Source organism: Cyanistes caeruleus, chromosome 6 (genome assembly GCF_971803275.1).
Source record: "Cyanistes caeruleus chromosome 6, bCyaCae1.hap1.1, whole genome shotgun sequence".
Classification (NCBI taxonomy): Eukaryota; Metazoa; Chordata; class Aves; order Passeriformes; family Paridae; genus Cyanistes; species Cyanistes caeruleus.
The window spans coordinates 30,292,793-30,318,170 of record NC_141706.1 but is presented as its reverse complement, the minus strand read 5'-3'; the positions used below and the strand labels follow the sequence as shown (position 1 = coordinate 30,318,170).

The 25,378-nt window shown below is 44.9% G+C and overlaps 1 protein-coding gene across 3 annotated transcripts in view; it reads right to left on the bottom strand.

Moving 5' to 3' along the window:
* Positions 1-3,958: 3,958 nt before the first annotated feature.
* The window catches only part of AMBRA1 (autophagy and beclin 1 regulator 1), a 128,978-nt gene continuing 107,558 nt past the window's right edge, over positions 3,959-25,378 (bottom strand). For 2 of the 3 annotated variants that reach the window (XM_086893566.1, XM_086893567.1), the window contains 3 exons: positions 17,140-17,232; positions 15,412-15,605; positions 4,908-5,553 (listed from right to left, as the gene is read on the bottom strand). In XM_086893566.1, the coding sequence (XP_086749692.1) occupies positions 5,063-5,553; positions 15,412-15,605; positions 17,140-17,232 (778 nt within the window). In that variant the 3' untranslated portion in view covers positions 4,908-5,062. Of the gene's footprint in view, positions 4,684-4,907; positions 5,554-15,411; positions 15,606-17,139; positions 17,233-25,378 lie in introns of those variants that run through there. The other variant, XM_086893565.1, reaches the window with a different exon arrangement.

Below are 25,378 nucleotides of genomic sequence, written 5' to 3'. Positions count from 1 at the left end.
GAGACCAGCTGCAGCTCTCTTCAGACAGTGGACCAGTTTCAGCAACAGGTCCTCCTGAGACCTCCTGAGAGACTTCTGTGTCTAGCTGCCTTTTCCAGGGGTGGCATTTGCTCCCTGCTGTGCTCACATCTCCCATTGCTCACACTTTGCCTGTCCCCCTGAGTTATTTGAGCTGCTTGCATGGGAGCCCCAGTCCCTCCCCTGTGGCACCACTGAGCAGGAGGAGCCTGGCCTGCACTGGCAGGCAAGACCCTGGCACAGAAGACAGATGCTTGGAGAGCAAGCAGCAGCATATTGATTTTCAGATGAGAGGCAAAGGGGAAGTCTCACAGTGTCCTCTCTAGGATGCTGGCTGCTGGCAGAATGAGAGCTGATGCCCAGGGCCAGCACCCAGGGAAGACAGCTTGATCCCTGCCAGCTCCTACCAGTGCCATATGCCATCAACAACTGCTTGAAAGGCAAAACAAAGAGGAGCCGAGGGAGCTCACTGGGAGCAGATGAGAGGCACTTCTGCTGGAGATGCTGTGGGGAAAACAAATCCTCGTGCTCGGCAGAGTGCATCGAGTGGCTGCATGGGCAGGAGCCAGGCAGGGAGCGGGGAGATGCCTCTGATCCCAGGGATGAGGGGAGAGGGATATGGGCATTAATTGGCTGGCAGAGTGGCAGCTGGAAAGATTGCTTTGCCTTCCAGCTCCCTCGTGTGTTGAGGGCCCCCTCCATGCAGAAGTGGCAATGGCATGACATTTATGTACTGCACACCAAGATCCCAATTAGTGGTGGATGGCTCACATGCTGCACACTTTAATTAATTTGCCTTTTCCTGTTGGAGAATAACTTCTCTGACAGATTGGGACTGAGCAGAGAGGGCAACTGGTCCCTAGCCAGCAGCCTGAGCAAAAATTGGAGGAACCAGTTACAGGGCTTGGCTTTGACATCAGTAATAATGGGAGAGACTCCCCACACACCCAGCTGTGACCAGGTCCCTGCCTCTCCTTCCTGCCCAGAGCATCTCCTGGTGTCACAGCTGGGGTTCCAGCACCACCCTGTTACAAGGTCACCCCACAGCAGCCACATGTGGAGTGGGACTTCCAGAGGGGTCAAATAGAAGTACTTGGAGATGGGCCAATAGATAAGCCAAGGAGTGAGGGCAGAAAACCTGGGATTCACAGGGACAAGCAGGCATCACCACTTTACTGTACCACCTGCCAAGGCATCAGCAACCTTCTCTGAGAGCCCAGGTCTCCCTCCAGGCAGTGCTCACCCTCTGGTGTGGTCCCAGGCCCAGGGATGCTGGAGCATTCACTGGCTGCAGCAGTGCCCATGCAGGTTTCCATCTGTGAAGGATTCATACAAAAAGTCCCCTTCCAGCACAGAAGCTTCAACCACTACCTCCTCCCACTGCCCCAGGTTTCTGGCACATTCTCTCTTCCTAGCTAACCTAAATAATCTTGTTATCATCATCTGTTCCCCTCCTCTTTGAGCTCATTAGGGCTTTTAGAGAACACTGGCTCCTACTAAACCTGACCAACCCACCATTAACCTCATTCCATGCCAAGAAATGGCTCTTACTTTTGACTCCAATTCCCACAGCTTCTATCTCCAGGAGGACTCTACCCCTCACCCTTGAGGTGACCAAGTTTCTTTAATAGCCTCTTGTGAGGGACTTTATCAAAAGCCTTTTGAAAGCTAAATAAAATTCTTTGCACTGTATTTCTCCTTTCCCCAGGATTTTCTTAGCACATTTAAAGGCTCCTGACAGTCTATGGCTGAGAAAAGCTTTCACTTTTTAAGATTATTTCCTGCTCCTACGCAGCAAAGCTCTCATTTTGCCTCCTAAATTGGGCCAGCAAGCATGCACAGCTCTGGTTTGGTTTCCTGAAGCAGCTCTTGTTGAATTTCCATGTTTCTCTTGGCACGGCGTTTGCCTCGGTGCTGCATTGTCACACTGCAGTGAGCAGGTAAAGCTGCAAGGCTTGGGGAAGGAGCCCTGAGCTGCTGTGGTGCTGTCCCTGGAGTGGGCAATCCTACTGCCTGCTGTCCTGTGCAGGGCTCCGGGCCTCAGGTCACCACACAGATTCAGGGGTGCTGCTTGAGGGTACAGTTACATCAGCCCTGCCTGAAACAACCAAGCAAGACTGCTGGGCTGGAGCAGGGTAGTCCAGAGTGGATAAAGAATTGTGTCCCACAAGAAACATGAGAGGTATGATAAATAAATTGCACTGGGGTGGCTCAATTTTCCCTCCTGTTCACACCCACTCACCCATGTAGCTCCATCAGGTCTCAGGCAGGGATAATCTGAGCTTGGCAGATCCTAGGTCTGAAACTCAAAAACACTGCTCTCTGTACACATAAGCCCATCACCACTGAGAGCACCTGCTCAGTTGTGCACCCACAGCAGGTCACCTACCAAGCATGTCCAAGACAGCACCAGATGATTAAGCCTGTCCACACCCACTGTGCCCACTGCTCCTGCTTAAAGCCCATAGGAACACAAGCTGCAGTCTGGCTCAACTATTAGCAGCCTTTGGCCCAGAGCTACAAAGCTGCTTGCTCTGACCAGGCCTCCACCCTTACCTCATCAGGAAGAGCCTCCCCTTCAAGTCTTGAATGGAAAAGTGCTTTAGAGCTTCAGAGATGTCCCGAGTCACCGGCAAAGACAGCGGCTGTGGCTCGCTCTGGAGCTCACCTCGTCGTGCCACAGTCTCCAGTGGGGACAGGTCTGGACCAAGGGGAAGCCATCAGCAGAGCAGGCTTCAGGCCTCTGCACAGCAGCCTGGCCAGAGCGCCCAGCAATAGTGCATGCCAGGCTTTGAGAATCTGCCAACACCAGAGTGAAGCAGCCCAGAAGACACTTCTCCAGCTGAGAGATGGAAATTTTTCTGTAGATAGCTTGGCTCATTCTGAAAATGGATATCTATAAATGCTCTGCAACACATCTACCAAGAATGGGCCTCAAGATTCTTCCAGGAATCATGCAGGGAAAGGGAAGAAATGATGTCAGGCTGAGATGAAGCAGTTTTTTTTCCAGGTTCTGTTTTAGTTTGTTTTCAAGCAGAGCAATAAACAGCTCTGTCTAGACCTGCATTGCCTTGTCAGTCCATCTGAGACATAGCTCTTCTGGCTCCCAACTGCCAGCACATCCTCAGGCCCCTCCACAGTAAGGCAATACAAGGATGCATGAAACCTTCCTTGCCACACAAGGGAATCCCATTTTTCAGGCTGCTCTCCTGTCAGATCAGGGATGTGGTTGGCTTGGGGCAGGTTTTAGAGCCTCATTAACACTCAGCAATGAGGCCTGGCAGCAGCTGATTTGATTTAAGGTTCATTTCCAGGCTGTGATTTAAGGGAAGATTTGCTTAATGTTCTCTAACAGACTCTTCTGACTGGGAACTTGAGTGCTGCCTAATGACAGACTTATTTATTGTAATGTCTTAGCAGCACAGAATCTAGAGGAGCTGGGCAGGAGCACAGCAGCTGCTGGCAGGTGCTCAGACAGCAGTGGAAACATCCCTCTCACCACAGTGGTAACTGTATGCATTCCTCTATTCAGAAGAGCCAGATACTGCAACCCTCTTCTGCATCAAGGGGTCGGCACGACAGACCACTCTCTGCCCAAGATGTACAGTGCTGCACCGCTACACACATTTTTACACAGGATAGGTGAAATGCTCCTCTTTCTCCTTACTGCAGTACTTGAATGATGGGAAATGAAGAGGTGCTTGCTCATCTCCAGACTGGTTAAAATGCAATTTTAATTTCCAAGCAAGACTCCCAAATGCACCTCCTTGTTTCCCAGTTCTGGACTTTCAACTCACAGGCTGAGTCTGCTTTCCTCCTGGGAAGGGGGTGGTCATCATCTGACATTTGTATGCTGCCTAGAGCTTCTGAGATGGATGTACCTATCCCCAAAACCAAACACAGAAAAAACCATCACACAAATGAAGACAGGAGGTCAAGCAAGGGTTTGTCATATTTTAATGACATTGATCTTTGGTGTTTCCCTCGTTAGCACTCACACTCTCCCCGTACTTCCTCCACAAGCCTGCTAGGGATGGAGAGTTACAAACGAAAAGGAAAATCACATTTGAGACTAAAAACAAAGTATCAGAGCCTTGACTTCTCCACTAGAAACTACATGTACAAGGTCAAGATTTCACATGCAACACCTTACATCACAGACCCATACCTCACACCGTGGCCTGGAGCTGAAAGAGATTTCCTGCCCCCTGCCAAGGAGGTGCAGCTCAGTCCTGGCACCATGAAACCACTGGGGTGGCTCATTCATGTTAATATTGGCACAGCTTAGAACATCCTTGTGTGAACTGCATCCTGACTAGAGAGCAGTAGCCCTTGTTCCTCTACTCATCCATACGGCATCTCTGCTTCGGTTCCTGCCAAGTCCTAAACTATAAAAAGGAAAGATCCCACCTGTGAGCATATCCTGAGCCATGCATGTTCTGGTGAAGCCCAGTTCTTCCCAGAAAAGACCACAGCATAGGCAGGACTGGCCTCAGAACACCACACTCTGGGGGAGCAGTGCTGTGCCATGGAGAGGGACTGTGGCATGGAAGACTCCTCCACTTCAGCAACAGAACTGGAGCATCACGCCTGGGTTTGCTCAGTACTGCCTGTCTCCAGAAGGATGCTGCAGGCCCCTTTCCCTTTCTTCACTCTACTGATCAGCTTCATGGATATAAAAGGGCAGGAAAAAGGAAAGGAAAAAGGAAAGGAAAAAGGCTTTACAAAGGATGACACACAAAGTTGCAGGGCTTAGCTCAGGGGATGCCATGGGGCTTCAAAATTTGGCTGATGTGTAGCACGTATGGTTTGTATTCCTGTTAATTCTTCAGCAGTGGGAATGTTGGAAGTTAAGTATGCTTTCTTCCCCATGGCTTCCCTTGCAATTATTATCCCTTCTCCCATCACCCAGGATAGAGAAGCCCTCTGAACCCCCAGCATCCTGTTAGAACCACCCATCCCTACTCTTCCAGCTCTTGGCCAGCTGTGAGGTACAGGTCTCTGCTGAGCAGTACAAGGGTAGCACCAACACACGACTCAATCTCTACCTGTTCCGTGACTCCCCACTGGTGCTGTCATTACTATAGAAGTTGGTACTGTCAGGAAGATGGTTATTATTAGTTAGGTCACTGTATTCAATTGGTCCCTCGGTGTCCATGGAGGACTGGGCCTGCTCTGGCAGGTCCAGGTCACCAGCGCTTTGTCCTTCACTCCCGCTAGGGGCTGTCCGCGGGCTCAGGCCGTGCTCCGGCAGCTGCACAGACTCTGACAGGATCCGTCCCTCCAGCTCTGTGCCCAGCTGCTGAGAGGTGGACTGCTGTGCTGACGTGCCCTCAGCTCCAGTGGGCTCTGTGCCAGTCTGAGAGCTGCGGTGGATCCGGTGGCTCACAATGATGTTGTTGCCAAAGCCGCCCATGGACGCCATGGTGGTGCTCTGCTCCCGCTGAACTACGGCAGTCATGCCACCTTCTGCCATCAGCCTTTGAATCCTACTCAGGGCATCCTCCCCACTGGCCCCATATTCTGGACCTTCACCTGCAAAAGAAAGCAGAAGCAACTCTAGCGCACAAGGCAAACTACGACACAAAATAAAGCATGCTGAGTAGTTGCTTCATGCAGTGTGCATGTACTGGGACAGAAAATAGCTTTTATTCCAGAGGGAGCCCAGTATTTTATTTTCATAACTTTCCACTTGGTTAAGTGTCAAACAAAAGCACTGAATTCTGTCAAGAAAATCCTGGCCACTTCCACAAGTAACCCTTCACAGAGTTGCATGTCCAAGCCTTGGAAAAGCAGCTCTTATTTGGCCATAAAGATGGGGGAAATAGTGGTAGTCAAAGAGGCAGGATGCTTTATCACAGCTATAGAGACAATCCTGCCACAGGAAGAGAAACCTCAGTTTGCACTTCTATAAACCAAACATTTCACCCATGGTGTTAAAGAACCCTATGGCTTTTCCTACTTCACCTGCTTGAGAAGTAGGCAGATGACACAATGGCCAATGTCCCCAGTGTCAATCTAGAGAGAACATAAGAAGTTGGCCAACAACAGACAGCAGCTACAGAACATGATCTTCCACATTAGCTACGATTTAGTGTGTAGGCTCCTGCTTCCCTTGACTGATAGTATCTTTCGAGGAATACAAAAAAACATCTCAAGACCTACAGTCTTTGTGTACTCTTATCTTCCCTTTATAGCCAGGTTGTAGTGAGCTCTCAGAGAATCATCATCAGATACCTCAGTTGCTCAAGATTACCTGAGAATAAAATCTCACAAAAGAATTGTCAATAATACAGGAGATAAAATCACCATGACAGAGAAGTTCATCCCAGTTTAGTTTCTCAGCATCCTCCTTTTGCTACAAACCCTACCCGGAGCATTTGGGGAGAACAATCTGTAATAATAAACTGCTAGAAACATTCCACAGTGGGATCCTGCTGAGTCTTATTAAAGAAATAAATCTCACTCCCACCTCTATGAAGCTATCACAGTGCTGATTTGAGGAGAAAGCCGTGAGCTCTCCTGGCACCAAGAAAATGAGCACAAATGTCAACAAGGCTAGATGTAGGGAGGAGTTAAAACACAATAAAAAACAAAATGCCACACTGACTAGGAAAACAAAAACACTTGGGGCTGTGGAGCTTAATATCTTCATCCATGATTTGGGTGAGGGGATTAAAGTGCACCCTCAGTAAGTTCACAGAGGACAGTAAGTTGGTTGGGAGTGTTGATTTGCTGGAGGGTAGAAAGGGTCTGAGGAGGGACAGGCTGGGTCGTGGGCAAAGGCATGAGCAGTTCAACAGTGTGTCCTTGGGTCACAACAATGCCATGCAGCACTACAGGCTGAGGGAAGGGGGGCTGGAAAGCTGCTCAGCAGAAAAAGACCTGGGGGTGCTGATTGACAGCAGCTAAACATGATCCAGTGTGTCCATCCAGGTGGTCAAGAAGGCCAACGGCATCCTGGCCTGTATCAGCAACAGTGTGGCCAGCAGGACCAGGGCAGTGATTGTCTCCCTGTACTCAGCACTGGTGAGGCCACGCCTTGAACCCCGTGCCAAGTTTTGGGCCCCTCACTACAAGAAAGGACATTGAGGTACTGGAGCACATCCAAAGGAGGGCGATGGAGGTATTGAAGGAAAGGCCTGGAGAAGAAGTTGTAAGAAGAGCAGTTGAGGGAGCTTGGGGTGTTTAGCCTGGAGAAAAGCAGACTCAGGAGAGACCTTATCACTCTCTACAACTACCTGAAGGGACGTTACAGCCAGGTAGCAGTCAATCTCTTCTCCCAGTTAACCAGCAACAGAATAAGAGGAAACGGCCTCAAACCACACCAGGGGAGGTTCAGGTTGGACATTAGAAAGAATTTTTTCACTGAGATGGTGGCTACTCATTTTAACTGCCCAGGAAAATGGTGGAGTCACAATTCCTGGAACTGTTGAAGAAATGACTGGACACGGCACTTAGTGCTGTAGTTTAGTTACCTAGTGGTGTTCAGTCAAAGGTTGGGATTTGATGATCTTGGAGGTGTTCTCCAACCTAAATGATTATATGATCATGTATGATGCAGGAAAGGCTGTGGATGTTGTCTGTTTGGACTTCAGCAAGGCCTCTGATGCTATTTCCCACAGCAAACTCCTGGAGCCTGCAGCCCATGGCTTGGACAGGAGCACTCTGTGCTGGGTTAAGAACTGGATGGATGGCCAGGCCCAGAGAGTGGTGGTGAACAGTGCTGCATCCAGCTGGTGGCCAGTCACCAGTGGTGTTCATCAGGGGTCTGTGCTGGGGGCAGTTCTGATCAATATTTTTATTGACAAGATGGATGAAGGTATTGAGTCTTTCATTAGTAAATCTGCAGATGACACTAAGCTGGGAGCATGTGTCGATCTGTTGGAATGGAGGAGGACTCTGCAGAGAGACCTGGAATGGTTGGATGGATGGGTAAAGTCCAATAAGATGAAGTTTAATAAGTCCAAATTCTGAGTCCTGCATCTTGGCCACAAAAACCCTCTGCAACATTACAGGCTGGGGACAGTGCGGCTGGACAGTGCCGAGGAGGAAAGGGACCTGGGGGTGCTGGTGACAGCCAGCTGAACATGAGCCAGCAGTGTGACCTGGCGGCCAAGAAGGCCAATGGCTCCTGGCCTGTATCAGGAATGGTGTGGCCAGCAGGAGCAGGGAGGTCATTCTTCCCCTGTTGGCACTGATGAGGCCACACCTGGAGTGCTGTGTTCAGTTTTAGGCCCCTCAGTCTGGGAAGGACATTGAGACGCTTGAGCACATCCAGAGGAGGGCAACGAGGCTGGTGAGGAGCCTGGAACACAAACCCTTTGAGGAATGGCTGAGGGAGCTGGGGTTGTTTAGCCTGGAGAAAAGGAGACTCAGAGGTGACCTTATCACTCTCTACAGCTTCCTGAACTGTGGTTGTAGTCAGGTGGGGGTTGGTCTCTTTCTCCAGGCAGCAACTGACAGAATGAGAGGACACAGACACAAGCTCTGCCAAGGGAAATATAGGTTGGATATTAGGAAAAAGCTTTTTACAGAAAGGGTGATAAAGTATTGGAATGGTTTGCCCAGGGGAGTGGTAGAGTCACCATCTTTGGAGGTGTTTAAAAAAAGACTGGATGCAGCACTCAGTGCCATGCTTTAGTAGAGGTGTTCGGGCTGGGTTGGACTCAATGATCTTGAAGGTCTCTTCCAACCTCATTATTCTGTATCCAGCATAAGAGCTAAGATACTCAACGAAGTCCATACTATGCCACTGTAGAGATGTCATGCAGTCAGTCAGTGACAGCTTATTCCCTTTTCTCATGGGCTCAGTGGTACTTGCATCAGGCACTACCAGCTCCGCCACCATTGGACAAAGTTAATCTCATCCTCAAGTAAGTCTGCTGACATACTGCCCTGCTCTAGAAATGTCATGGACGTTAAGGGCAAATTTAAATCTCACCGGTAGAGTAAGTAGGTTTCTGCCAGGAATGTAGTTAACCTGCTATATCCACTATAACTATCTATCCCCTTGATTAGAGCATCAGTGGGATCACAGAAACACTGTAACCACATGAGAATCTGCAGTATGGCCTTAGAGGAGTGAGCAAGAAAAACCCCTGGACAGAGCCTGACACACAGCTCTAGCAGAGAAATCCTGTTCAGGATGTGCCTGATGTATGAATTAGGATGTGGCTGATGCATGAACTAGGAACTTGGCTGACCAGTACAAAGACTGGGGACAGAGGCAGCTATTATACTGGAAACTCCAATGTGAAAAACATGCATGCCAAGGGATATTGAAACATTAATCATGAGCAGAACTAAGTGGAAGGTTTGAGAAGCATGGTTTTGGATTCAGACACTTCCTTCTGAGGGCACAGTCATACTTCATTACCAACTGGCTGGGCCAGAGAGGAAGCTTAAGAAAGTCAAGATTTGCAACCTGGTCTAGAGATGTGCCAGACAGTGCTATCTACACAAGTCCTGAAACAGCAGGTTCTGTGCTCTTGATAGATCGCTTACTATAAACCAGTCCAGTACAGAAGCACTGGAACAGCAAAACAGCAAGGACTCCCAGCCAGCCAATGCTCCACTGCATCACAAACATATGTTTCACCACAGCACTCCTTGCTCTTCCCTGCCCCTAAATTACCATATGCCATGGCTGAATTTCCAATTGAGGCATCTGCTTGCTCAGAAGACAGGCAAGGGCTGATGCCACATCAGGAATCAGCAAGGCCTTCAGATCCCAGAGTTACAGCAATGTTGGAAATTCCCAGCCCATCAAGAGCCAGAAGTGAGCCTCACCATTCAACCAGCCAATAAACACCTCTGCTTTGGGGACTGTCCTCCACTTTTCCTCTCAGATTTCAACGATGGCTTTGGCTGACTAGCTCAGGGCAAAGCTTGCTGTGGCATTTGCCTTGAGCTGAGCTACAGCACAGATTCACACACAGCCCATTTCTACTGCCTGGTGACTCCCACACACTTTCTTTCACCAGGCTGCCAATGCAGACTACATTAGTACTCAGAGCAAGTGAAATAAGCTGACTTCCATTTGGTGAAGGTTCAGGGTGGGCACACAAGCACTTACCCAAAACAACAGCAATGCTGTAAACCACACACATTTCAGCTTGCTGCAGTGCTGTGCTCCTACAAATGTTTTCTACTGTAACCAGTGACCTTTCCAGAGGTCCAAACACCCATCTATTCCAAACACAGAACAAAACTTTACTCTTGAGAGCAATTATCCAAAAGACCAGGGGATTTCTGTCAATGTAGCTGTCTCAAACATTTAATGAAATAATCCCTAGCTAATGCATCTGTTTTTAAAAGTCATCTATGCTACTCCAGCAAGACAAGAATTTGACGCAGAAAACTACACAGGCAAAACATCTTGCAAACTTTTGATGGAGTTGGGCATAAGGCAGGATATGTATAAGTGGACTCTGAAGTACTTATCGGGAGTACGAGTTGTCTATCTGTGGGCATGGATGGCACACTCTGATGAAATGCAAAGTCCACAGAAGCAAGGATGAGATCAGACTCCCCTGTATCTGTGCAATATACTGACATTGCTCTTGAATTTTCTTGTTTTCAACCTTTCTCTTTCTAAAACCAGCAGTATTTAGGAACCATGTTTGCAAACAAAGCTTCAAAATTAGAACTAACAGTAAGCACTGCAGAGATATCTAAGTCTTCAGAGAACATGAAATAATAGCTCTGAGGTGTGAGCTGACCCACTAATTCAGATGCTCAAAGATAAAAATGTCAGCATTTTTACATTAATTCACTCCTTGCATAAGAATAGAAAAGGGAGGGATACACCGCAGTATAACCAGCTATGAATAATCATATCTCCCTTAATGCCGCAAGAAATACTACTAGTTACTTTTCTATCCAACCAAGCCCAGAAACATGTTCACACTTCCTTTCTGAGGAAGTTAATCCAAACAGCTCCACAGAACTCAGAAAAGACACAACTGCTTTAACTTGTAAAAATTTTCTTAACAATATCTCACCTTGGCTATTCACATGAGCGAAACTTACTTTTATAATGAGAATTTAAAAGTAGCCCACATAATTTAATCCCAAGAGACCCAAGTACTTGAAGTAGATCACGCCGTAAAGGCTTGCATAGTACATACTTCTAGAACCTAAGTCTATTTTTTAGGTAGTGGTTTTCAGAGGATTTTAAAGAGAAACCAAAATTTGCAGTTCTATAGGACATATGACGCAGATTTTACAGATGGACAGGCAGATGAAAGGCTAAGGGATCTACCCACGTTTCTACTTGGAGAATGAAAGGCAGATCTGGAAGCTGAACCCTGGTGTCCCAGTTCCCATTTCCACACTAATTGCACAAAAGTCACATCACATCTGACAACAGCATTGCAAGAACGTGTTCAGCTAACATAAAACAACATGTTTCTTCTTGTTAACATTCATGAGGCTCAGCTGGGGACAGAGTATTCCTGCCCAAGCAGCCCCTCAACACGTGTTCCTAATGTCTCAGATTAAATAAGTTACATCACATGCAGGCACACTGATTGCTTCTAAGTGCTCCTTAGGCATCCTTGGGATGCTTTGCTTTTATCAGGAAAGTTTTGCTTTCATGTGCTGCCTTTTCACTACCAACAGTTTGAAAAGACTGAATCTCACAAACCCAAGCCTTCATTTTACAACCCTCTTCCCTCTCAAATCTCCTGCAACCTCTGAAAGCTGTTGGAACTAATGGAAATTTGTACTGGCTGGTGAGAAACACTTCAACCCAACAAGTTAAAAACTGTATATGGCATGACAGTAGTCAGTATGTTGCTCCCCCAAAGACAGGCAAAGTAGCAATCCCCTGACAGCAAATATTCTGATGGCTACAATTTCAGTAACTCATAACATGTGCCTACTTGCACAGCACGCACTGAGCTAGCTACCTGAATTTTTAAGCCCCAAAGACAATGCAGATGATAGGAAATGAGATGACAATTGTTTTTCAGTTATTTGTTGTTGTTGTTTTTTCCTCTTTCACAACTGGATTACCTAAAAAGATATATTGATATACTCTCAACAGCTGGGGACAGCATGGACCCACTATCAAACAAATGTCCTGCAGCTCTGCAGAGGTCCCTCTCCCTCAGCCTACAGCAGCTCTGGCACAACTGCAGACCCTACAGTTATTGCCTCCCATGCACTGCACTCCAAAGATCCAACAGCCTGAACAAGTGGTAGCCACACCCCAACCCAGTCTGGACCAGAGATTACAATTTCTAAAGGTTAAAGCTTTGGGCTATTTTATCTCATTAGGAATTTTTGTTGGGTTTTAAGTGAGATTCAACTTGCCAGCTGAATACAGATCCTACTCCCATGGTGCCTGTCTATTTGCAAGAAAAACATAGTATAACGCCCAACAGATTGTTTCTAATTAAGGGTGTTTCAAAGTTACAACTCTATCACTATTTCCACTATGTCTGTCAGCTTAAAAGAAAATAAGAGAAAGCTAAACACTGTTTTAAGCATTTCTTAGTACCTCTCCTAGTTTTCTCTCAGCTCTAACTACCTTTCCTTTGTGTGTGGCGTGGGAGCAGAGTTCACAAGTCCACTATTAACTGCTGCAAACCAGAAAGATGCAGACATTAGAGGGATTCACTTCTAATAAAGTCATCATATACTCATTCCTCCCAAGGAGGTAGAAAGATAATCAGAGCAGCAAAGTCCCCGCAGAGCTTTGCATGAGAAAAGGAAACTATTTATACCCGCACAGAACTTAATTAGATTTCTGATGCAATTCTGCATACTTTTTTTTAATATTTTTTTGTACAGTAAGCACATATCTGCAAGAAATGCCCTGAGCCAGAATTCCCCACAACAGCAGGGCTGACACGACAGAGGACAGAAACACACTTTCAGGGCAGCAGTAGCCTTTCTTTTTCTTTTTTCTTTAACCATACAAAAGTTTTTTCTGTTGGTTGGTCAGTTGGTTGGTTGGTTTGGGCTTTTTTGCCCTTCATGGCAAGGTGATAACTAAACCACTTTCCTTACATTACTCAGAATCACACTTGATTTATCCATTCTGCTGCTGATAATACTGCTAAGCCTTACATAGTGATTTCCATCTTCAAAGCCCCATACAAAATACTAATTAATCTCCGTAGCCCGTGGTGTGCTGTACTATGGGAAGATTTATTCCCATTTGGTAGATGATTAATAATTTGCCCTAGGTCACACCCCAAGGTAATGGTAGAATTTTTTTTTTTTTTTTTTTTCTTTTGCCCCTGACATCTACATCACACTATTAGGAAACAGAGTTTCCCTTTCAACAGGCAGAGTTACATTAGATACAGTGGGAAAATTAGCCATCAGAAAAGCACCACATCACCTAATCTTGCCTGCTGGAACATACTGGACGTGCATCACAAGAGTTGATGATTCTGGGAAAACAGCTGCCAGTAATGGTCATGTGTAATGTGAAGCACAAAGACTTAGATGAGCCAGACCACCACTGCCACAAGTACCTGGCTAAGTGGCTATGGTGTTGGTAAAAGCAGAAGAAAAATTGTCTTTCTGCTTCATGTCAGGTCTTTGTACTATTCTTCTGTCATGGATTACTATTGGGTTTTTTGATCCTTCATACTCCTGACCTCTACTGTCTTCAGAGTTCCCTGTTTCAAGTTACTCCTGCACACTTACACAGGAATTTCCACTGAAACAGGCATAGGAACTGATCAACAGGGTAAAACATCTTGGCTTATCTCTGGTGCATGTGTTTAAACTGCAGTAACTCCTTTGTTCTACAGGCCCTAATATAGCTGACAGGAGCGTGACAGCCCATTTTGCAGCGGTGGACATTTGCAAGGGGACATGTGGTAAGTCAGTGTCTGAGATGGAAATCACACCAGATGTGGAACTCGCCGATCTTCCTCCAAGTAAGGGAGACAAAGAGAAGTACCTGTCCTAGGCTTGTTATTTACACTCCTTTTCTTCCAAATGTTATATGTTTTGCTTCTTTGTAGAGATATACTGCCAAGGCACTGGTAAAGAACAGCACTTTCCCCATCTCATTAACAGTCTAGTTCAAACCCGTAATCTAGATCTGGAAACTGAAAGGTTAGAAAGAACAAGATAAAGAAACTGTCAGATGAATGGAGAACAGCAGGAGGAGAAGCAGTGTTGAAGAACTCTGCTGATTCAACAGACTCCCAAAGCCTGCAGGATCAGGCAGCCATCATGGCCTTGATGCAAGAAGGCCCCCACACTGTACCATGTCCTCAGTCTGTGTACCACATTCAGTGGAAGAACCAGTTCCCATGAGTTCAGCATTTGTCCAGACAGTCTGTGTGCCAGTTGTATTCACACACCCTCAATTGTACTAACCTTCCAGAGAGGTTAATCTCGGCTCTGCTGAGATAAGCAGACGGAAACCCCAGCGGGCAGGAATTTCCCACTTAACTTTGTACAGAAGAGATGAGATCAGAGAAACACAAAGCCATATCACACATGCTGGATACTACACAGCAGGAACTGTGGAAGAGTCACATACCAAAAAGTAACTTTCACAGTGACAGAGAACAAACAGGCACACAGGCACAAATAGGCATGTCATGGGCTGCTTTCTGAAGCCAAGCAGGTTTATCACAAACCAACAACTTCAAAACTGTCTCCTTGATTTTCTCTTGTCTTTCCTATGTACATACTGCCCAACCCCTACCTAACCAAGCCTTCAGAGCTGAATGAAAGCACAATGTTACAGTATTGAGACAAGAAGCCTGGACAAATCAACATGCTTTCAACAGATTAGTGACTTTATCATTACACAGGAATTGCACAGTAGCGGTTTCCAGCTCCTTACATGTTGGTCAGTTTTCCTGGACTGCTAACCACTAGAGACATTTTTGTGCAGCTGAGCTGGGCACTCATCATGTACCTCATCAATCAAACTAAACAGAATCCTCAAAGCTGCTTTGTGAGAAGTGACTTACAGTATTTTTTTTGTATCCAAATGTTGAGCATGTGAAGCCGGTAGACTTTTTGCCTAAGTTGGAGGAAGGACCAAGCTGAACTCTAACATAGAGGCAGAAATTTTAACTCTCATCAGCTTGCAGCCTTACTGATGGTTAGGAGTTCAAGAGATGTGTGAGGAATGAAGGCAGTACAGCTGATTCTACAAACATACAACAATCTGGAGAAGAATTAACTTTCCTTCCTCAAAGCATGTGAAAAAGACAACTTTTCTATTCATACGGCCAGAGATTCACTCTCCTGATCATCTATGCCTGGCTACAGGCAAATTAGGCTAAAGAAATCTTTGTTGAAGAGAAAAAAAGGAGTGTCCAAATGCACTGACAGGATGTGGAACATATGTGGAAACTCCTAATCAGCAGGTAAACTTCTGTCAACCATTAATTGATTTCCTACCTTCACCAGTCCCTGCAGAGGCGGATTCCTGCTCCTGTACCTCCCTCTCTGTCTGAGTCTCAGCATTCTGCAGCTGAGGCGCCAAGGTCTGGGTACCCTGCGATGTCACAGAGGTGGGGGGGTTTCGGGGTTGTAGGCCTATGGCATTCATCAGGCCCATGTCCCTGTCTGTCCTCCATGTAGCTCTGCTGGTTCTGAAAAAAGAGAAAAACAAGTAAGACCAGGATCATTGGAGGCAACATGCCCAAGCAAGACTGAAACGTGAACGTGAGGGTCTTCTTGTATCCACTTCAACCAGGCAACTGCTGGCTACTATGAGGATGGGGGTGAAAGGAATTGTGAGCTGCACTCATTTACACATACTGGTCTCTTGAGTCTTAAGCCAACAGAGTCTTAAAGAGTCCACTCACCCTTCCACAGAAGCAGCGTGTCTTACAGGCACAGAGAGATATCCCTGCAGCATCATTTAGCCTGCAGAACAACTGTCTTGGAGTCACTGTGTTGAGGAGGCAACACAATGTGCAGTGCAGAACCACAAACACACACAAAACCTCCTGCACAGCAGGGCAGTTTCAACTCCCATGGATGTAGCCTGTATTCTTTCCCTCCTCTGGACTTCCTAGACTGTCAGCATTGCACATGAATGCACTCCAGCAGGCATTTCTGCCCATTCCAGTCAGACAAGAGAAATCCTGTGTTCTCAAAAGCAAACAACAGGAACCACCTCGAGGCTCATTAGCTTCTCAGACTCAAACAGCTGAAGTGTACAATGCTGCAGCTGAATTTTGACAGTGCAGTGACGCTCTTTTCTAAACTGACCTCTAAGTGCTGGGAATGCTAAAGAGATTCAAAGAAAGACTTCCTCATTCACAACCTTTTTTTCATAAGGCTTTGAAACCTGCTACACTTCTTTTGCTCTCTCTGTTTGAGCTAGTTCATTCTGGACCAGTATTTCTGCATTCAAGCTGCCATTATACCAGACTGAGTATGTACTGTCAAAAACTTAAGTAGTGGCAATATCCACTCATAGAGCAAAGAATCTCTACTGCTTATTTTTCACCCACAATCAGACCAAGGCTGTAGGACAGCCCAGACATTTAGCAAGCTCACAACTTCCTTGGTATGCTGAAGCTCATAATTCAGGAACACAACTATCAGCCTCTTGCTGAGAAGAGCTGGCTTACAGAGAAGTACTTGTCGCTATGGAAAGAAGCAATGGACTGCAGCATCACCCTTGTGTTTAGAACAACATGTGCATTACTGGACAGACTGAAACAGCCAAGGGGGACATCAAGAGATTTAGCTTTATTTTTAGAGTTTATTACTGAGAAACAACTGTCCCACGACCAGCAATTAAAAAGATGAAAATCAGTCACCAGGTCAGCACCACAGACTTGCCCTTTTCTCTGTGAACTCCCCTGTTCTTCAGTTACCCTCCAAAGGCCATTTGCTTTACATGGTGTTTTTGATGCATCAATCCCCACATGTTCCTCCCACAGCTGTTACTGGGACCCTGAATGACACATGTACTTTACTATCACTGGCACTTTTGGGCACTGAATGTCACTTACTGGAAGAAGGTCAGCTGACCCAACTAGGCAATGTCAAATGGGGAGAAAATTACATATTTAAAGCTGCCCGTGGTAAGGGAACAAAGAAGTGATGTCAGATCTAACAAAAACAGCAGAAAGGGTCAGGTCTCTCTAACCCAACACCCAGGAGACTCACCCAGGCCGCTCAGTACTCCTGCTGCTGGAATGCACAGTGAAGACATTCTCATTCAGCTGGTCCCAGTGGTATTCAACTCCAGAGTTTAAGGCCCTTAAAATGCCAAAGAAGGAAAAAATATTAGCATGACAGGACACTGTTTAAGCCAGCACACATTACACCCCCACAACATGAAGAACAGTGTTGATTACTGCCCTACAGAAACTGCAGATCTAGCTCACTTCAAATTTTCATTAAAAGGGCTCATCACCATAAACCACCTTGCAAACACAGAGTGCTGTATTACCAGATTACTCTGGAATATTCCATTCATTTCAATTCAGTATTAGCACCAAGATACAGAAACAGGAGCAGAGAGATTTTCAGGAAATGAAAACATACAACTGTGTATATAAAATCAGGTTTACCCTATTTCCAAGTGACTAAACAAAGAATTGGAATGGAAAGGCCAGTTCTCCCTGTGGAGAATTCCTGCACTAGGTAATGGTCAGTAAGACACTGCTCTTACTCAACATTTAATTTCTTTGCAAATTATTCTCATTATACCTATAAATAATCTTTATACATCCCTCTCACTGACAACCACTGTGGAGCAAGGACAGATGTAGAAAATAGTTTAACAAGTTTCCACAGAAGAGCTTGTATTGCATCAACACCATGTGTGTCTGAAAAGTCACAACTTGAATTTTACATCTAATTCTGCTAAGTATAATGGAACAGACAATGCTCTGGAAACCTCTCACAGAGCATTTCCCCAAAAGATACACCAAGTCAGGGCTTACTACTCACAGGAACAGACAAAGTCATTGGCCATTGCTGAAGACAACAGGAAATCACAGAAATGAAACCACAATAATGCTGCAAGTACACATCCCACCAAGTAGAGGGTGAGAGCAAATCCAGCTTACTCTGTGCCATACAGAAATGTCACAGTATGGGCACTCACTATGCAGTCCAAGGCAGCACAGTGATCTCCCATCTACTGCTGTGTTCTACCTTCAGAAGCACTCCAGGCTGCATTACCATGGAAGGCACTTCCTGGAGTGTTTGCTACACCATGCTGACAGCTTGTGTGATGGCCTGGGAGTTTTTAAATGGTGTTGTGTACCACCACATGGCTGCTGGACTGCACACACCTGATGGTGCTGTGTGGAGAGGAAGCATGCTGTGCAGTGGTCACAGCAAGGCAAGTGGGGGTGGGGGGAAGGGAGTGGAAACCCAAACCAACAAATAAAGTCCTGTGTAGACAGAAGGGAACTGTGTCTGAAGAGTTTGACTTCCATCACCCTACAAACAGTCTCAGAACTAGAGGCAGTCCCATAATCTGAAGGAAGGATTCAAGGCAAGTATTTGGTAGCTGGTTATGGCTCAGGCACAAACAAGCTGTTTTATGTACATATAGAAACCTGTAAAGAGATGCCTCAGCAGAATTGGCAAGAGCCTCAGCTTAGAGGATACTGCAGGTCAGACATGCTGCAATGGGAAAGCAGTGTGTGCTGAAAGCCTGGGGCTAGGCTAGGCTTCCAGGGTGACAGCACCCCAGATTAAGACCCAGAGTGAGAGATGAACAAAATTAGGTCAACAAAATCACACACACAGGCTACAAGAAGTAACCAGACATTGCTTTTTCATTTTTTGTGCTGAGCTGGTCCTGTGCTGCATTATACCCCATAAAAGCAGCTGCCAGTGAGATGCTGATTTACAAAGGTTTCTGAGTTTACTGACAGATGGTAACTTGTCACTAAAACTGTGCCAGTCCCTCTGGCTGCTCCATCCCCTGCCTAATATACTGGCTGAGGCTTAGCTGTCACACTTTGCTGTCTGCAAAGCAGCACAGTCCCTAGGCAAGAGAGACTTCCTGACCTCGTAGTCAAAATTTCCATAAAAAGTCTAGTGTGCTTGGTATCTACAGCTAGTACACAACAGAGCTAAGATGACCAGTGCTCTCCTCCCTCTTCTTCCACACATCTTCATGCTTCCCAAAGAACAGGCATGGTCCCCCACAGCTATGTACATGATTGGTATTCCTTGCCAATATTCACATTACTTGTCTTTGCCAGCTCGACAGCTCCCGAGATAAGAAACCAGAAGACCACAAAGCATCCCCCATGCCAGGATGGGAGCTGACAATATCGTATTTCTTCTCTTCCCCCAAACACTGTGTTCCTGTACTACACAGAAAGTCCAGCTCCTACACACACACTTCTTTGAGTGGATCAAATTCACTTCTACAAAAGCATCACGGTACCAAGCTGACATGCAGGACACCAGATGAAAAGCTACTGACCATGCTCCTACCTATTCTGCAGAGTCTCACTACTGTACAGTTGGGTTGTTGGACAGCCAAGTCCACTTTAACTCCATGCTGTAAGTTTGTACACAGTGAAATCAACAGGCATTCAATTTAATGCATAACTTTGCATATTGGTTTTAAGCACTGCCATTTCTCAACTGAGTTTCGCTGCCAGGGTCCTATTAGCTATTCCTTTACTGCCAGAGAATCAAAGGCTTTGCCTTCCTTCTCTAGGAGGAGAACCTGTAGCAGATGGTGCCACTGCCCCGGCTGCTGACTCTGGGAACACCGATAAACAGGCTTAAGCCAAGGTCACTACACCTGGCCACGATGGGAGTCAGCACCACTTTAACCTGGCTTTTTAGTTTGGTCTAAGTGTGTCTCCCTGATGGGCAAAAGAAGTGGCTTAGTAAAAACAGCTGGCACTCCCTGCAGCAGCAAGCATCTTTACCACTACCTTTCAGCAGTCTCTTCATTCGGCCAGGTACACAACACTTGTGCTTTCCCAACTCTACCTCCCGCAAAAGCCGTGAGGCCCTCAGCACCATCTCTGTTCTCTTCTGTATGCATCTGTGCATCTCCGAGCTGGAATCCACATTGGTCTCTTCGCAGCCCTAAGATCAGCATCAAGATTGCTCCTGATTAGGTTTTCCAGCCTTTATATGATTGATTGAGCCTACAGAAGAAATGTTTCAGACTCCATCAAGATACAGTGAGGAGAGCATACACCTGAACTTAACAGAGGACACTGGTTGGGCACTATTTTTTATATGAAGATCATAATTTCTCTTCTTAATGAATCAAAATCTCATCAAAGAAATACTGCTATTGTGTGGGCTAAATGCCAGTTTTAACACCATACTTGCATTAGAAACTTCATCACATAATCACACCTTAAACCAGCTTCAGTACACAACAAGATGTGTGTGACAACCACAGTTACCTTGGTTTAAATCAGATCTTCAATTAAGCTTAAGACCTGCTCTGGTTTAGCCACACCTATTTAAAATAGTGCAATCTCCCTTTTCAGAAAGCCTAAAGGTTCTTTAGCTCCCATTGCAAAATACTGCTTGAATTTTGTAAATGAGCAGCCTTTCACAGTACGTTTCCCAGGAGATTTGCAAATCAAGGCCTGACGATTCATTCCAAAGAAGCAGAGCTTACACTGGAGAAATGAATATTTTTCAGGTAATATAAGCATTTAACTTTTGCTTCATCAAACTCTAGACATAGAAATGCTGGAAGCACTTTATATTTTTCAAGGCATAAGGCAGAAGCTCTGTGTAGCATGGAGCCACTTGGACGTGGATGCAGTAAAAAGGACATTTGTTGCCCAGGGCTTTAGGGTGAAAAATTGCAATTCTCCGCACTGTGTCAGTCATGGACAGTGAAGTCCACTTAGTCAAGTTCTTACTTTCTTCCCTTTTATGGCTGTCACTAAGCTCTCTAAGCCCTCCCTGGAAATTTCCATTAGCTTTGTTATATGCAGAGCTGCTCACAGCCTGGATTTCCCAGCAGGGATCTGTTCTAAGATGGACTTTTCCTTCACGCTTGTGTCCAGCTCACATTATTAACGAGCTTGGAGAGGATGAAGGGCACAGACTTGCAGGCTTTGCTGAAAGTCAAATAAGGATTCAGAGTGGAGTCTGTTAAGTACCAAGAGCAAACAACTTAGCAAGCCTCTCCCTCTACGTGGAGGTATTACCTACACAGCTCAGCTATGTCTCCAGGAAGAAACTAGGACCAAGTACTAGGAATTAATGACAACATTATTAACAAATGACAAGAGAGCTGAAATACAATTTACTACATTTGCTTAACCAGTATTTGAAGGGTAAATTGACATAGCACAGATCAGCACAGACAGACATCTGGGTAACCCTCCCAGCTGGCATATCCAAAACTGGAAATTGAAGAGGAGGAGGGATTAGGATGAAAATTCCCCAGCTCTACCATAACAATACAGCTCAGGAGCACGACAGCAAGACAAAACAAACCATAATTTGCAAGTAGTATATATGTGTCCAGGAAGACATAAATAGCACTTACTACCTTTTTCACTTGTATCAGGGGATGATCTAAGTGAAAACTGAAGAAGGCAGCAGCAATGAGCAAATGCACTGCTCTCCTCCTTTAAATCCTGCCACATGGAAAGGCCCAACAGCAGCCCACTTGTTTGCTATAGTACCAAATTAAATTTTGATTACAACCCTGCTGCCTGCAATCCCATCTAAATATATCAGCACAACCTCATTAGCACAATGAAGACTGTGGCAAGCCCAGCACAGAAAGGAAGCTGCACAGTGATGCCATGCAATGCGCCTGATTTTCATGCTGCCAAGTTTGCTTTCTCCACAAAAGAAAATACTCCTTAAAGCTGATTTCTCAAATATACTGTCCATTCAAGATCACTAAATACAAGCACACAAAACGAGATTAATTTACAAAGGATTTGAATTTCCCAAGACATGCTTTCTTCCCTTTGTGTAAACTTGTCACTCCTAAGCCATTCAAACTGTATCAAGGAAAACTTGATACAGCTTCTCTTGAAGCTACAAGAGAGCAAGGTGACACTATGCTATGGAACAGGAATCTATTGTCCTGGTTTGGGAAAGAAGCAGCACACAGTATCTCGTGCAGTGCAATGCAATGCTGGCTAGATTCCAGATGCATCCTTGTCAGCAGCTCATTATCTCTTCTGCCAGCACGGTGATGATCAGCACAGCAAGCCCATCCCTAGCTCCCATGATTAGCTAGGCAACGGTATTGTTAGTACAAGGCGAAGTTTGGCACTCCCAGCAGCTGCCTGGATAGGAAAACAATAATTTCTAACGCCCTACTTCATAAATATTTAGCTTTCTGTGCAGGCGATGAACCACGTGCAGAGACAAATCCAAGTGAAAACTGGCTGCGGTGCAAACTGTATGGAACCAGCAAACAGGATTTCTGGAGTAATTCTGCAGGGCAGTAACTCCCTTTGACCAAGAAGAGGTGGCAGCTTCATTAGTTTCTCCCCTAGCCAGGGGAAGGGCACGAGATCGAATACAGGAATTCAGGGAACACATGATCTGCAGATTATGATTGACAACAACAGATATTTAAATGATGCATGACATCATCCTGTTCATCACATTGAGATAAATGATGCATCTAAGAGAAGCCTCATTTTTACTCCTCACATTGAGATAACCCACTAATTTTTCAAAATCCTGAAAGTTTTGCCTGTGTGAAAACCAGCAACTATGCAGAAACATACCCTGACACCAATTTGAATTGTCCAAGGTGCTGCAGAAGCAGGACAGCAAGCAGCTTGGTGCAGCTGGTAGCTGTGCGCCTGCCTTGGGGAGGGTGCCAACTCAGCTTGGAACACCTTGTGAGACGACTGGTCCTGTTCATTTGATTGTGCAAGTCCTGCCAGCTAGATTATATGTTGGGATTTTTGAAAATGCTGTATTCAAACTCACACAATTTATGAGGTCAGCCTTATAAAGCTGGTGGCACCAGTAGCTAATTTAGTAGCTCTTCTGTCTCAGCAATTTAAGCACATACAAAGTTTGTTTTGTCTACCAGTGGACACCTAAGGCTGGATCCAGTTCATGATCTTGTGGCCAGTGGATAAGATTCAGATGGCACACCCCTAACAGCCATCTTCCCTGAGCAAAATTTTGGTATCTCAGCTAAGGAAGAGAGTCATTAGTCAGCTAAACTGGTAGATACTTCAGAGAGAAAGAAGAGGGAGTGAAAGAAAACAGAGATTAATACAATAAGAAGAACCAAAACAGAATAGCTTCTTCTGATCCACAGGACCGCTATAGCTAAAAACTAAGAGACTTCCAGGAGTCAGCATTTGCAACCTACCTACAGATTGCATGAAGAAGATAAGCAGATAAAATAATTTGAAATGGATGACACACCACCAGAAAGCATTAAGAGAAATTTGTCTTATACTCCATGGGAGAAGTCTTCAGTTAAGAATCAGTCTTCCGACACATTCAACAGGAGTAACAAATGGAAATTAAACACCAAGACAATGACAGAGCAGAAAGAAAACAATTTAGTATGAAAGTGTGGATATTTGGTTATTTTGGGACTCAAGCACAAATATTGAGGTTGAGAGTGCTGCCCTTAAGGAATGCAAGGCTGCACAGAAAAACCTGTGTTGAGAATAAGGACAAGAAAAGTCCCTCTCAGACAGCCTTCATTCTTCTGCCAAAACACCAGAACAGTTTTTAAAAAAAACTCAGAAATTTTTACAGTACTGTAATATAAACACACTGTGTTTACATACAGCATGACATAGGAAGCTGTAACTTGTATCATGTTTATGAGTAAAAGAGCACAGCACCCAGGCCAAATAGCTTGGAATAGACAAGGCAGAAATAGATCAAATAAGAATTTCCTGAATTTGCACTGGTTTTCTTCTCATTAAATCTTGCCAGTATGCCATGGTATCCTTTGCTATCTGGCTCCAACCACACCAAGCATCAGGTAGGGACACCTCTGGAAGGTAAATAACAGATTCCAGAACATACAGCTTAAAGGCCTTCAAACAAGCACAATTCAGCTTGATATCATTATACAGGCAGCTCTAAAGATGGATGACTTGCTTAAGTCCTCTAAAAACCTAAAGGCTTGTTAATTGCTTAAAGTGATTACAGGCACACTATACTCCAAATAAGCTTTGAACCCTCAGAATATCTTAGGCTGTTTATGATCTATCAGCTCTTCCAGTGGCTTAGACAATTTAGGATGTTAGGAATCTTTGGGGGAGTGCAAATTGCTTACGCCTTCTAAGGCCTTAAAACATCTTAAACTGCTACAACTGTTCAGAGCCAAAGTCATTCTTTAGTCATATTTGAGCATTCATAACTGTTTTAGCAGAAACTAGCATTGATGAAGTAGGCTTGTTTTGTACATATTACACCGGCAAACTAAACCAGGAAAATGCATCTAGAACAGGAGACAGCAACGTAAAAATAAATTTTTAAAATTAGTAAGCATAGCAAATGCTTATTTTTAATAGAACATTGGAATGTGCACATACAAAGCTGCCAAGCTCCAGAACAAAGATCTTGGTTTGGTCAAATCTCAATGAGATCCAAAGGGCAAGCAAAGTTTATATTTTTGATCTTTAGCAGCTTTGAAATTATCCAACTAAAAAGTATTATGTTTTGCATACAAGGGAAACCACCTCCAAAAAAAAAGGTAAAAAAAGGAAAAAAAATCATCAAGAGCCCCAAATTGCAATTATTATTACAATTACTCACAATTTGCAGGCAAGAAGTTAAGACCATTTGCAGAAGGACTTAAAATAGGGGAAAAAAATAAAAAAAAAATCAGTTGTTTTATTTGCTAGCTGGATTCATTAGTAAAGTCCTCCTGGAAAAAACATGCATAAGGGACACCAAATATAACTCCATAAATAATATGGATTAAAAATTGGAAAATTAAAGAAAATCTTATTGGAAAGCCAAGGAAGTAAACAAGTGAACAAGGAAGGTCTAGTATAGATCTGTGGAGAAAAGAAAGGTTATAAGACAGCCGGAGAACTTGTGCTGCAAGAGAGGGAAAAGACATTCTAAAAATAAACATGAGGAAAATGGTATTAGAATGAAAAAAGGTCTATTCGTTTGTGAGGCTAACAACAAAAATCAATGATGTTTCAAAGTGGACAAGATATTGAACTTTCTTCTCTGAAGTTTCCAATTATAAAATATCCAAGGGTACTTGTGTAATTAGGGAGTAAGAAATATGCCAGACATAGCAGCTAGTTGCACTCATTTAGAAGCTTTTTTTAAAAAGTTAACTTTTTTGAGTCATTCACACCTGTTTAATATGTTACAAAGAAAAAGAGGAAATGACAAAAGGGCAAAAAAGTCAACTTAGCAGCATTCTTCAAAAAGAAAGCCATACTTAAAACTATTATTGTCTTCTAAGTGTAACTTT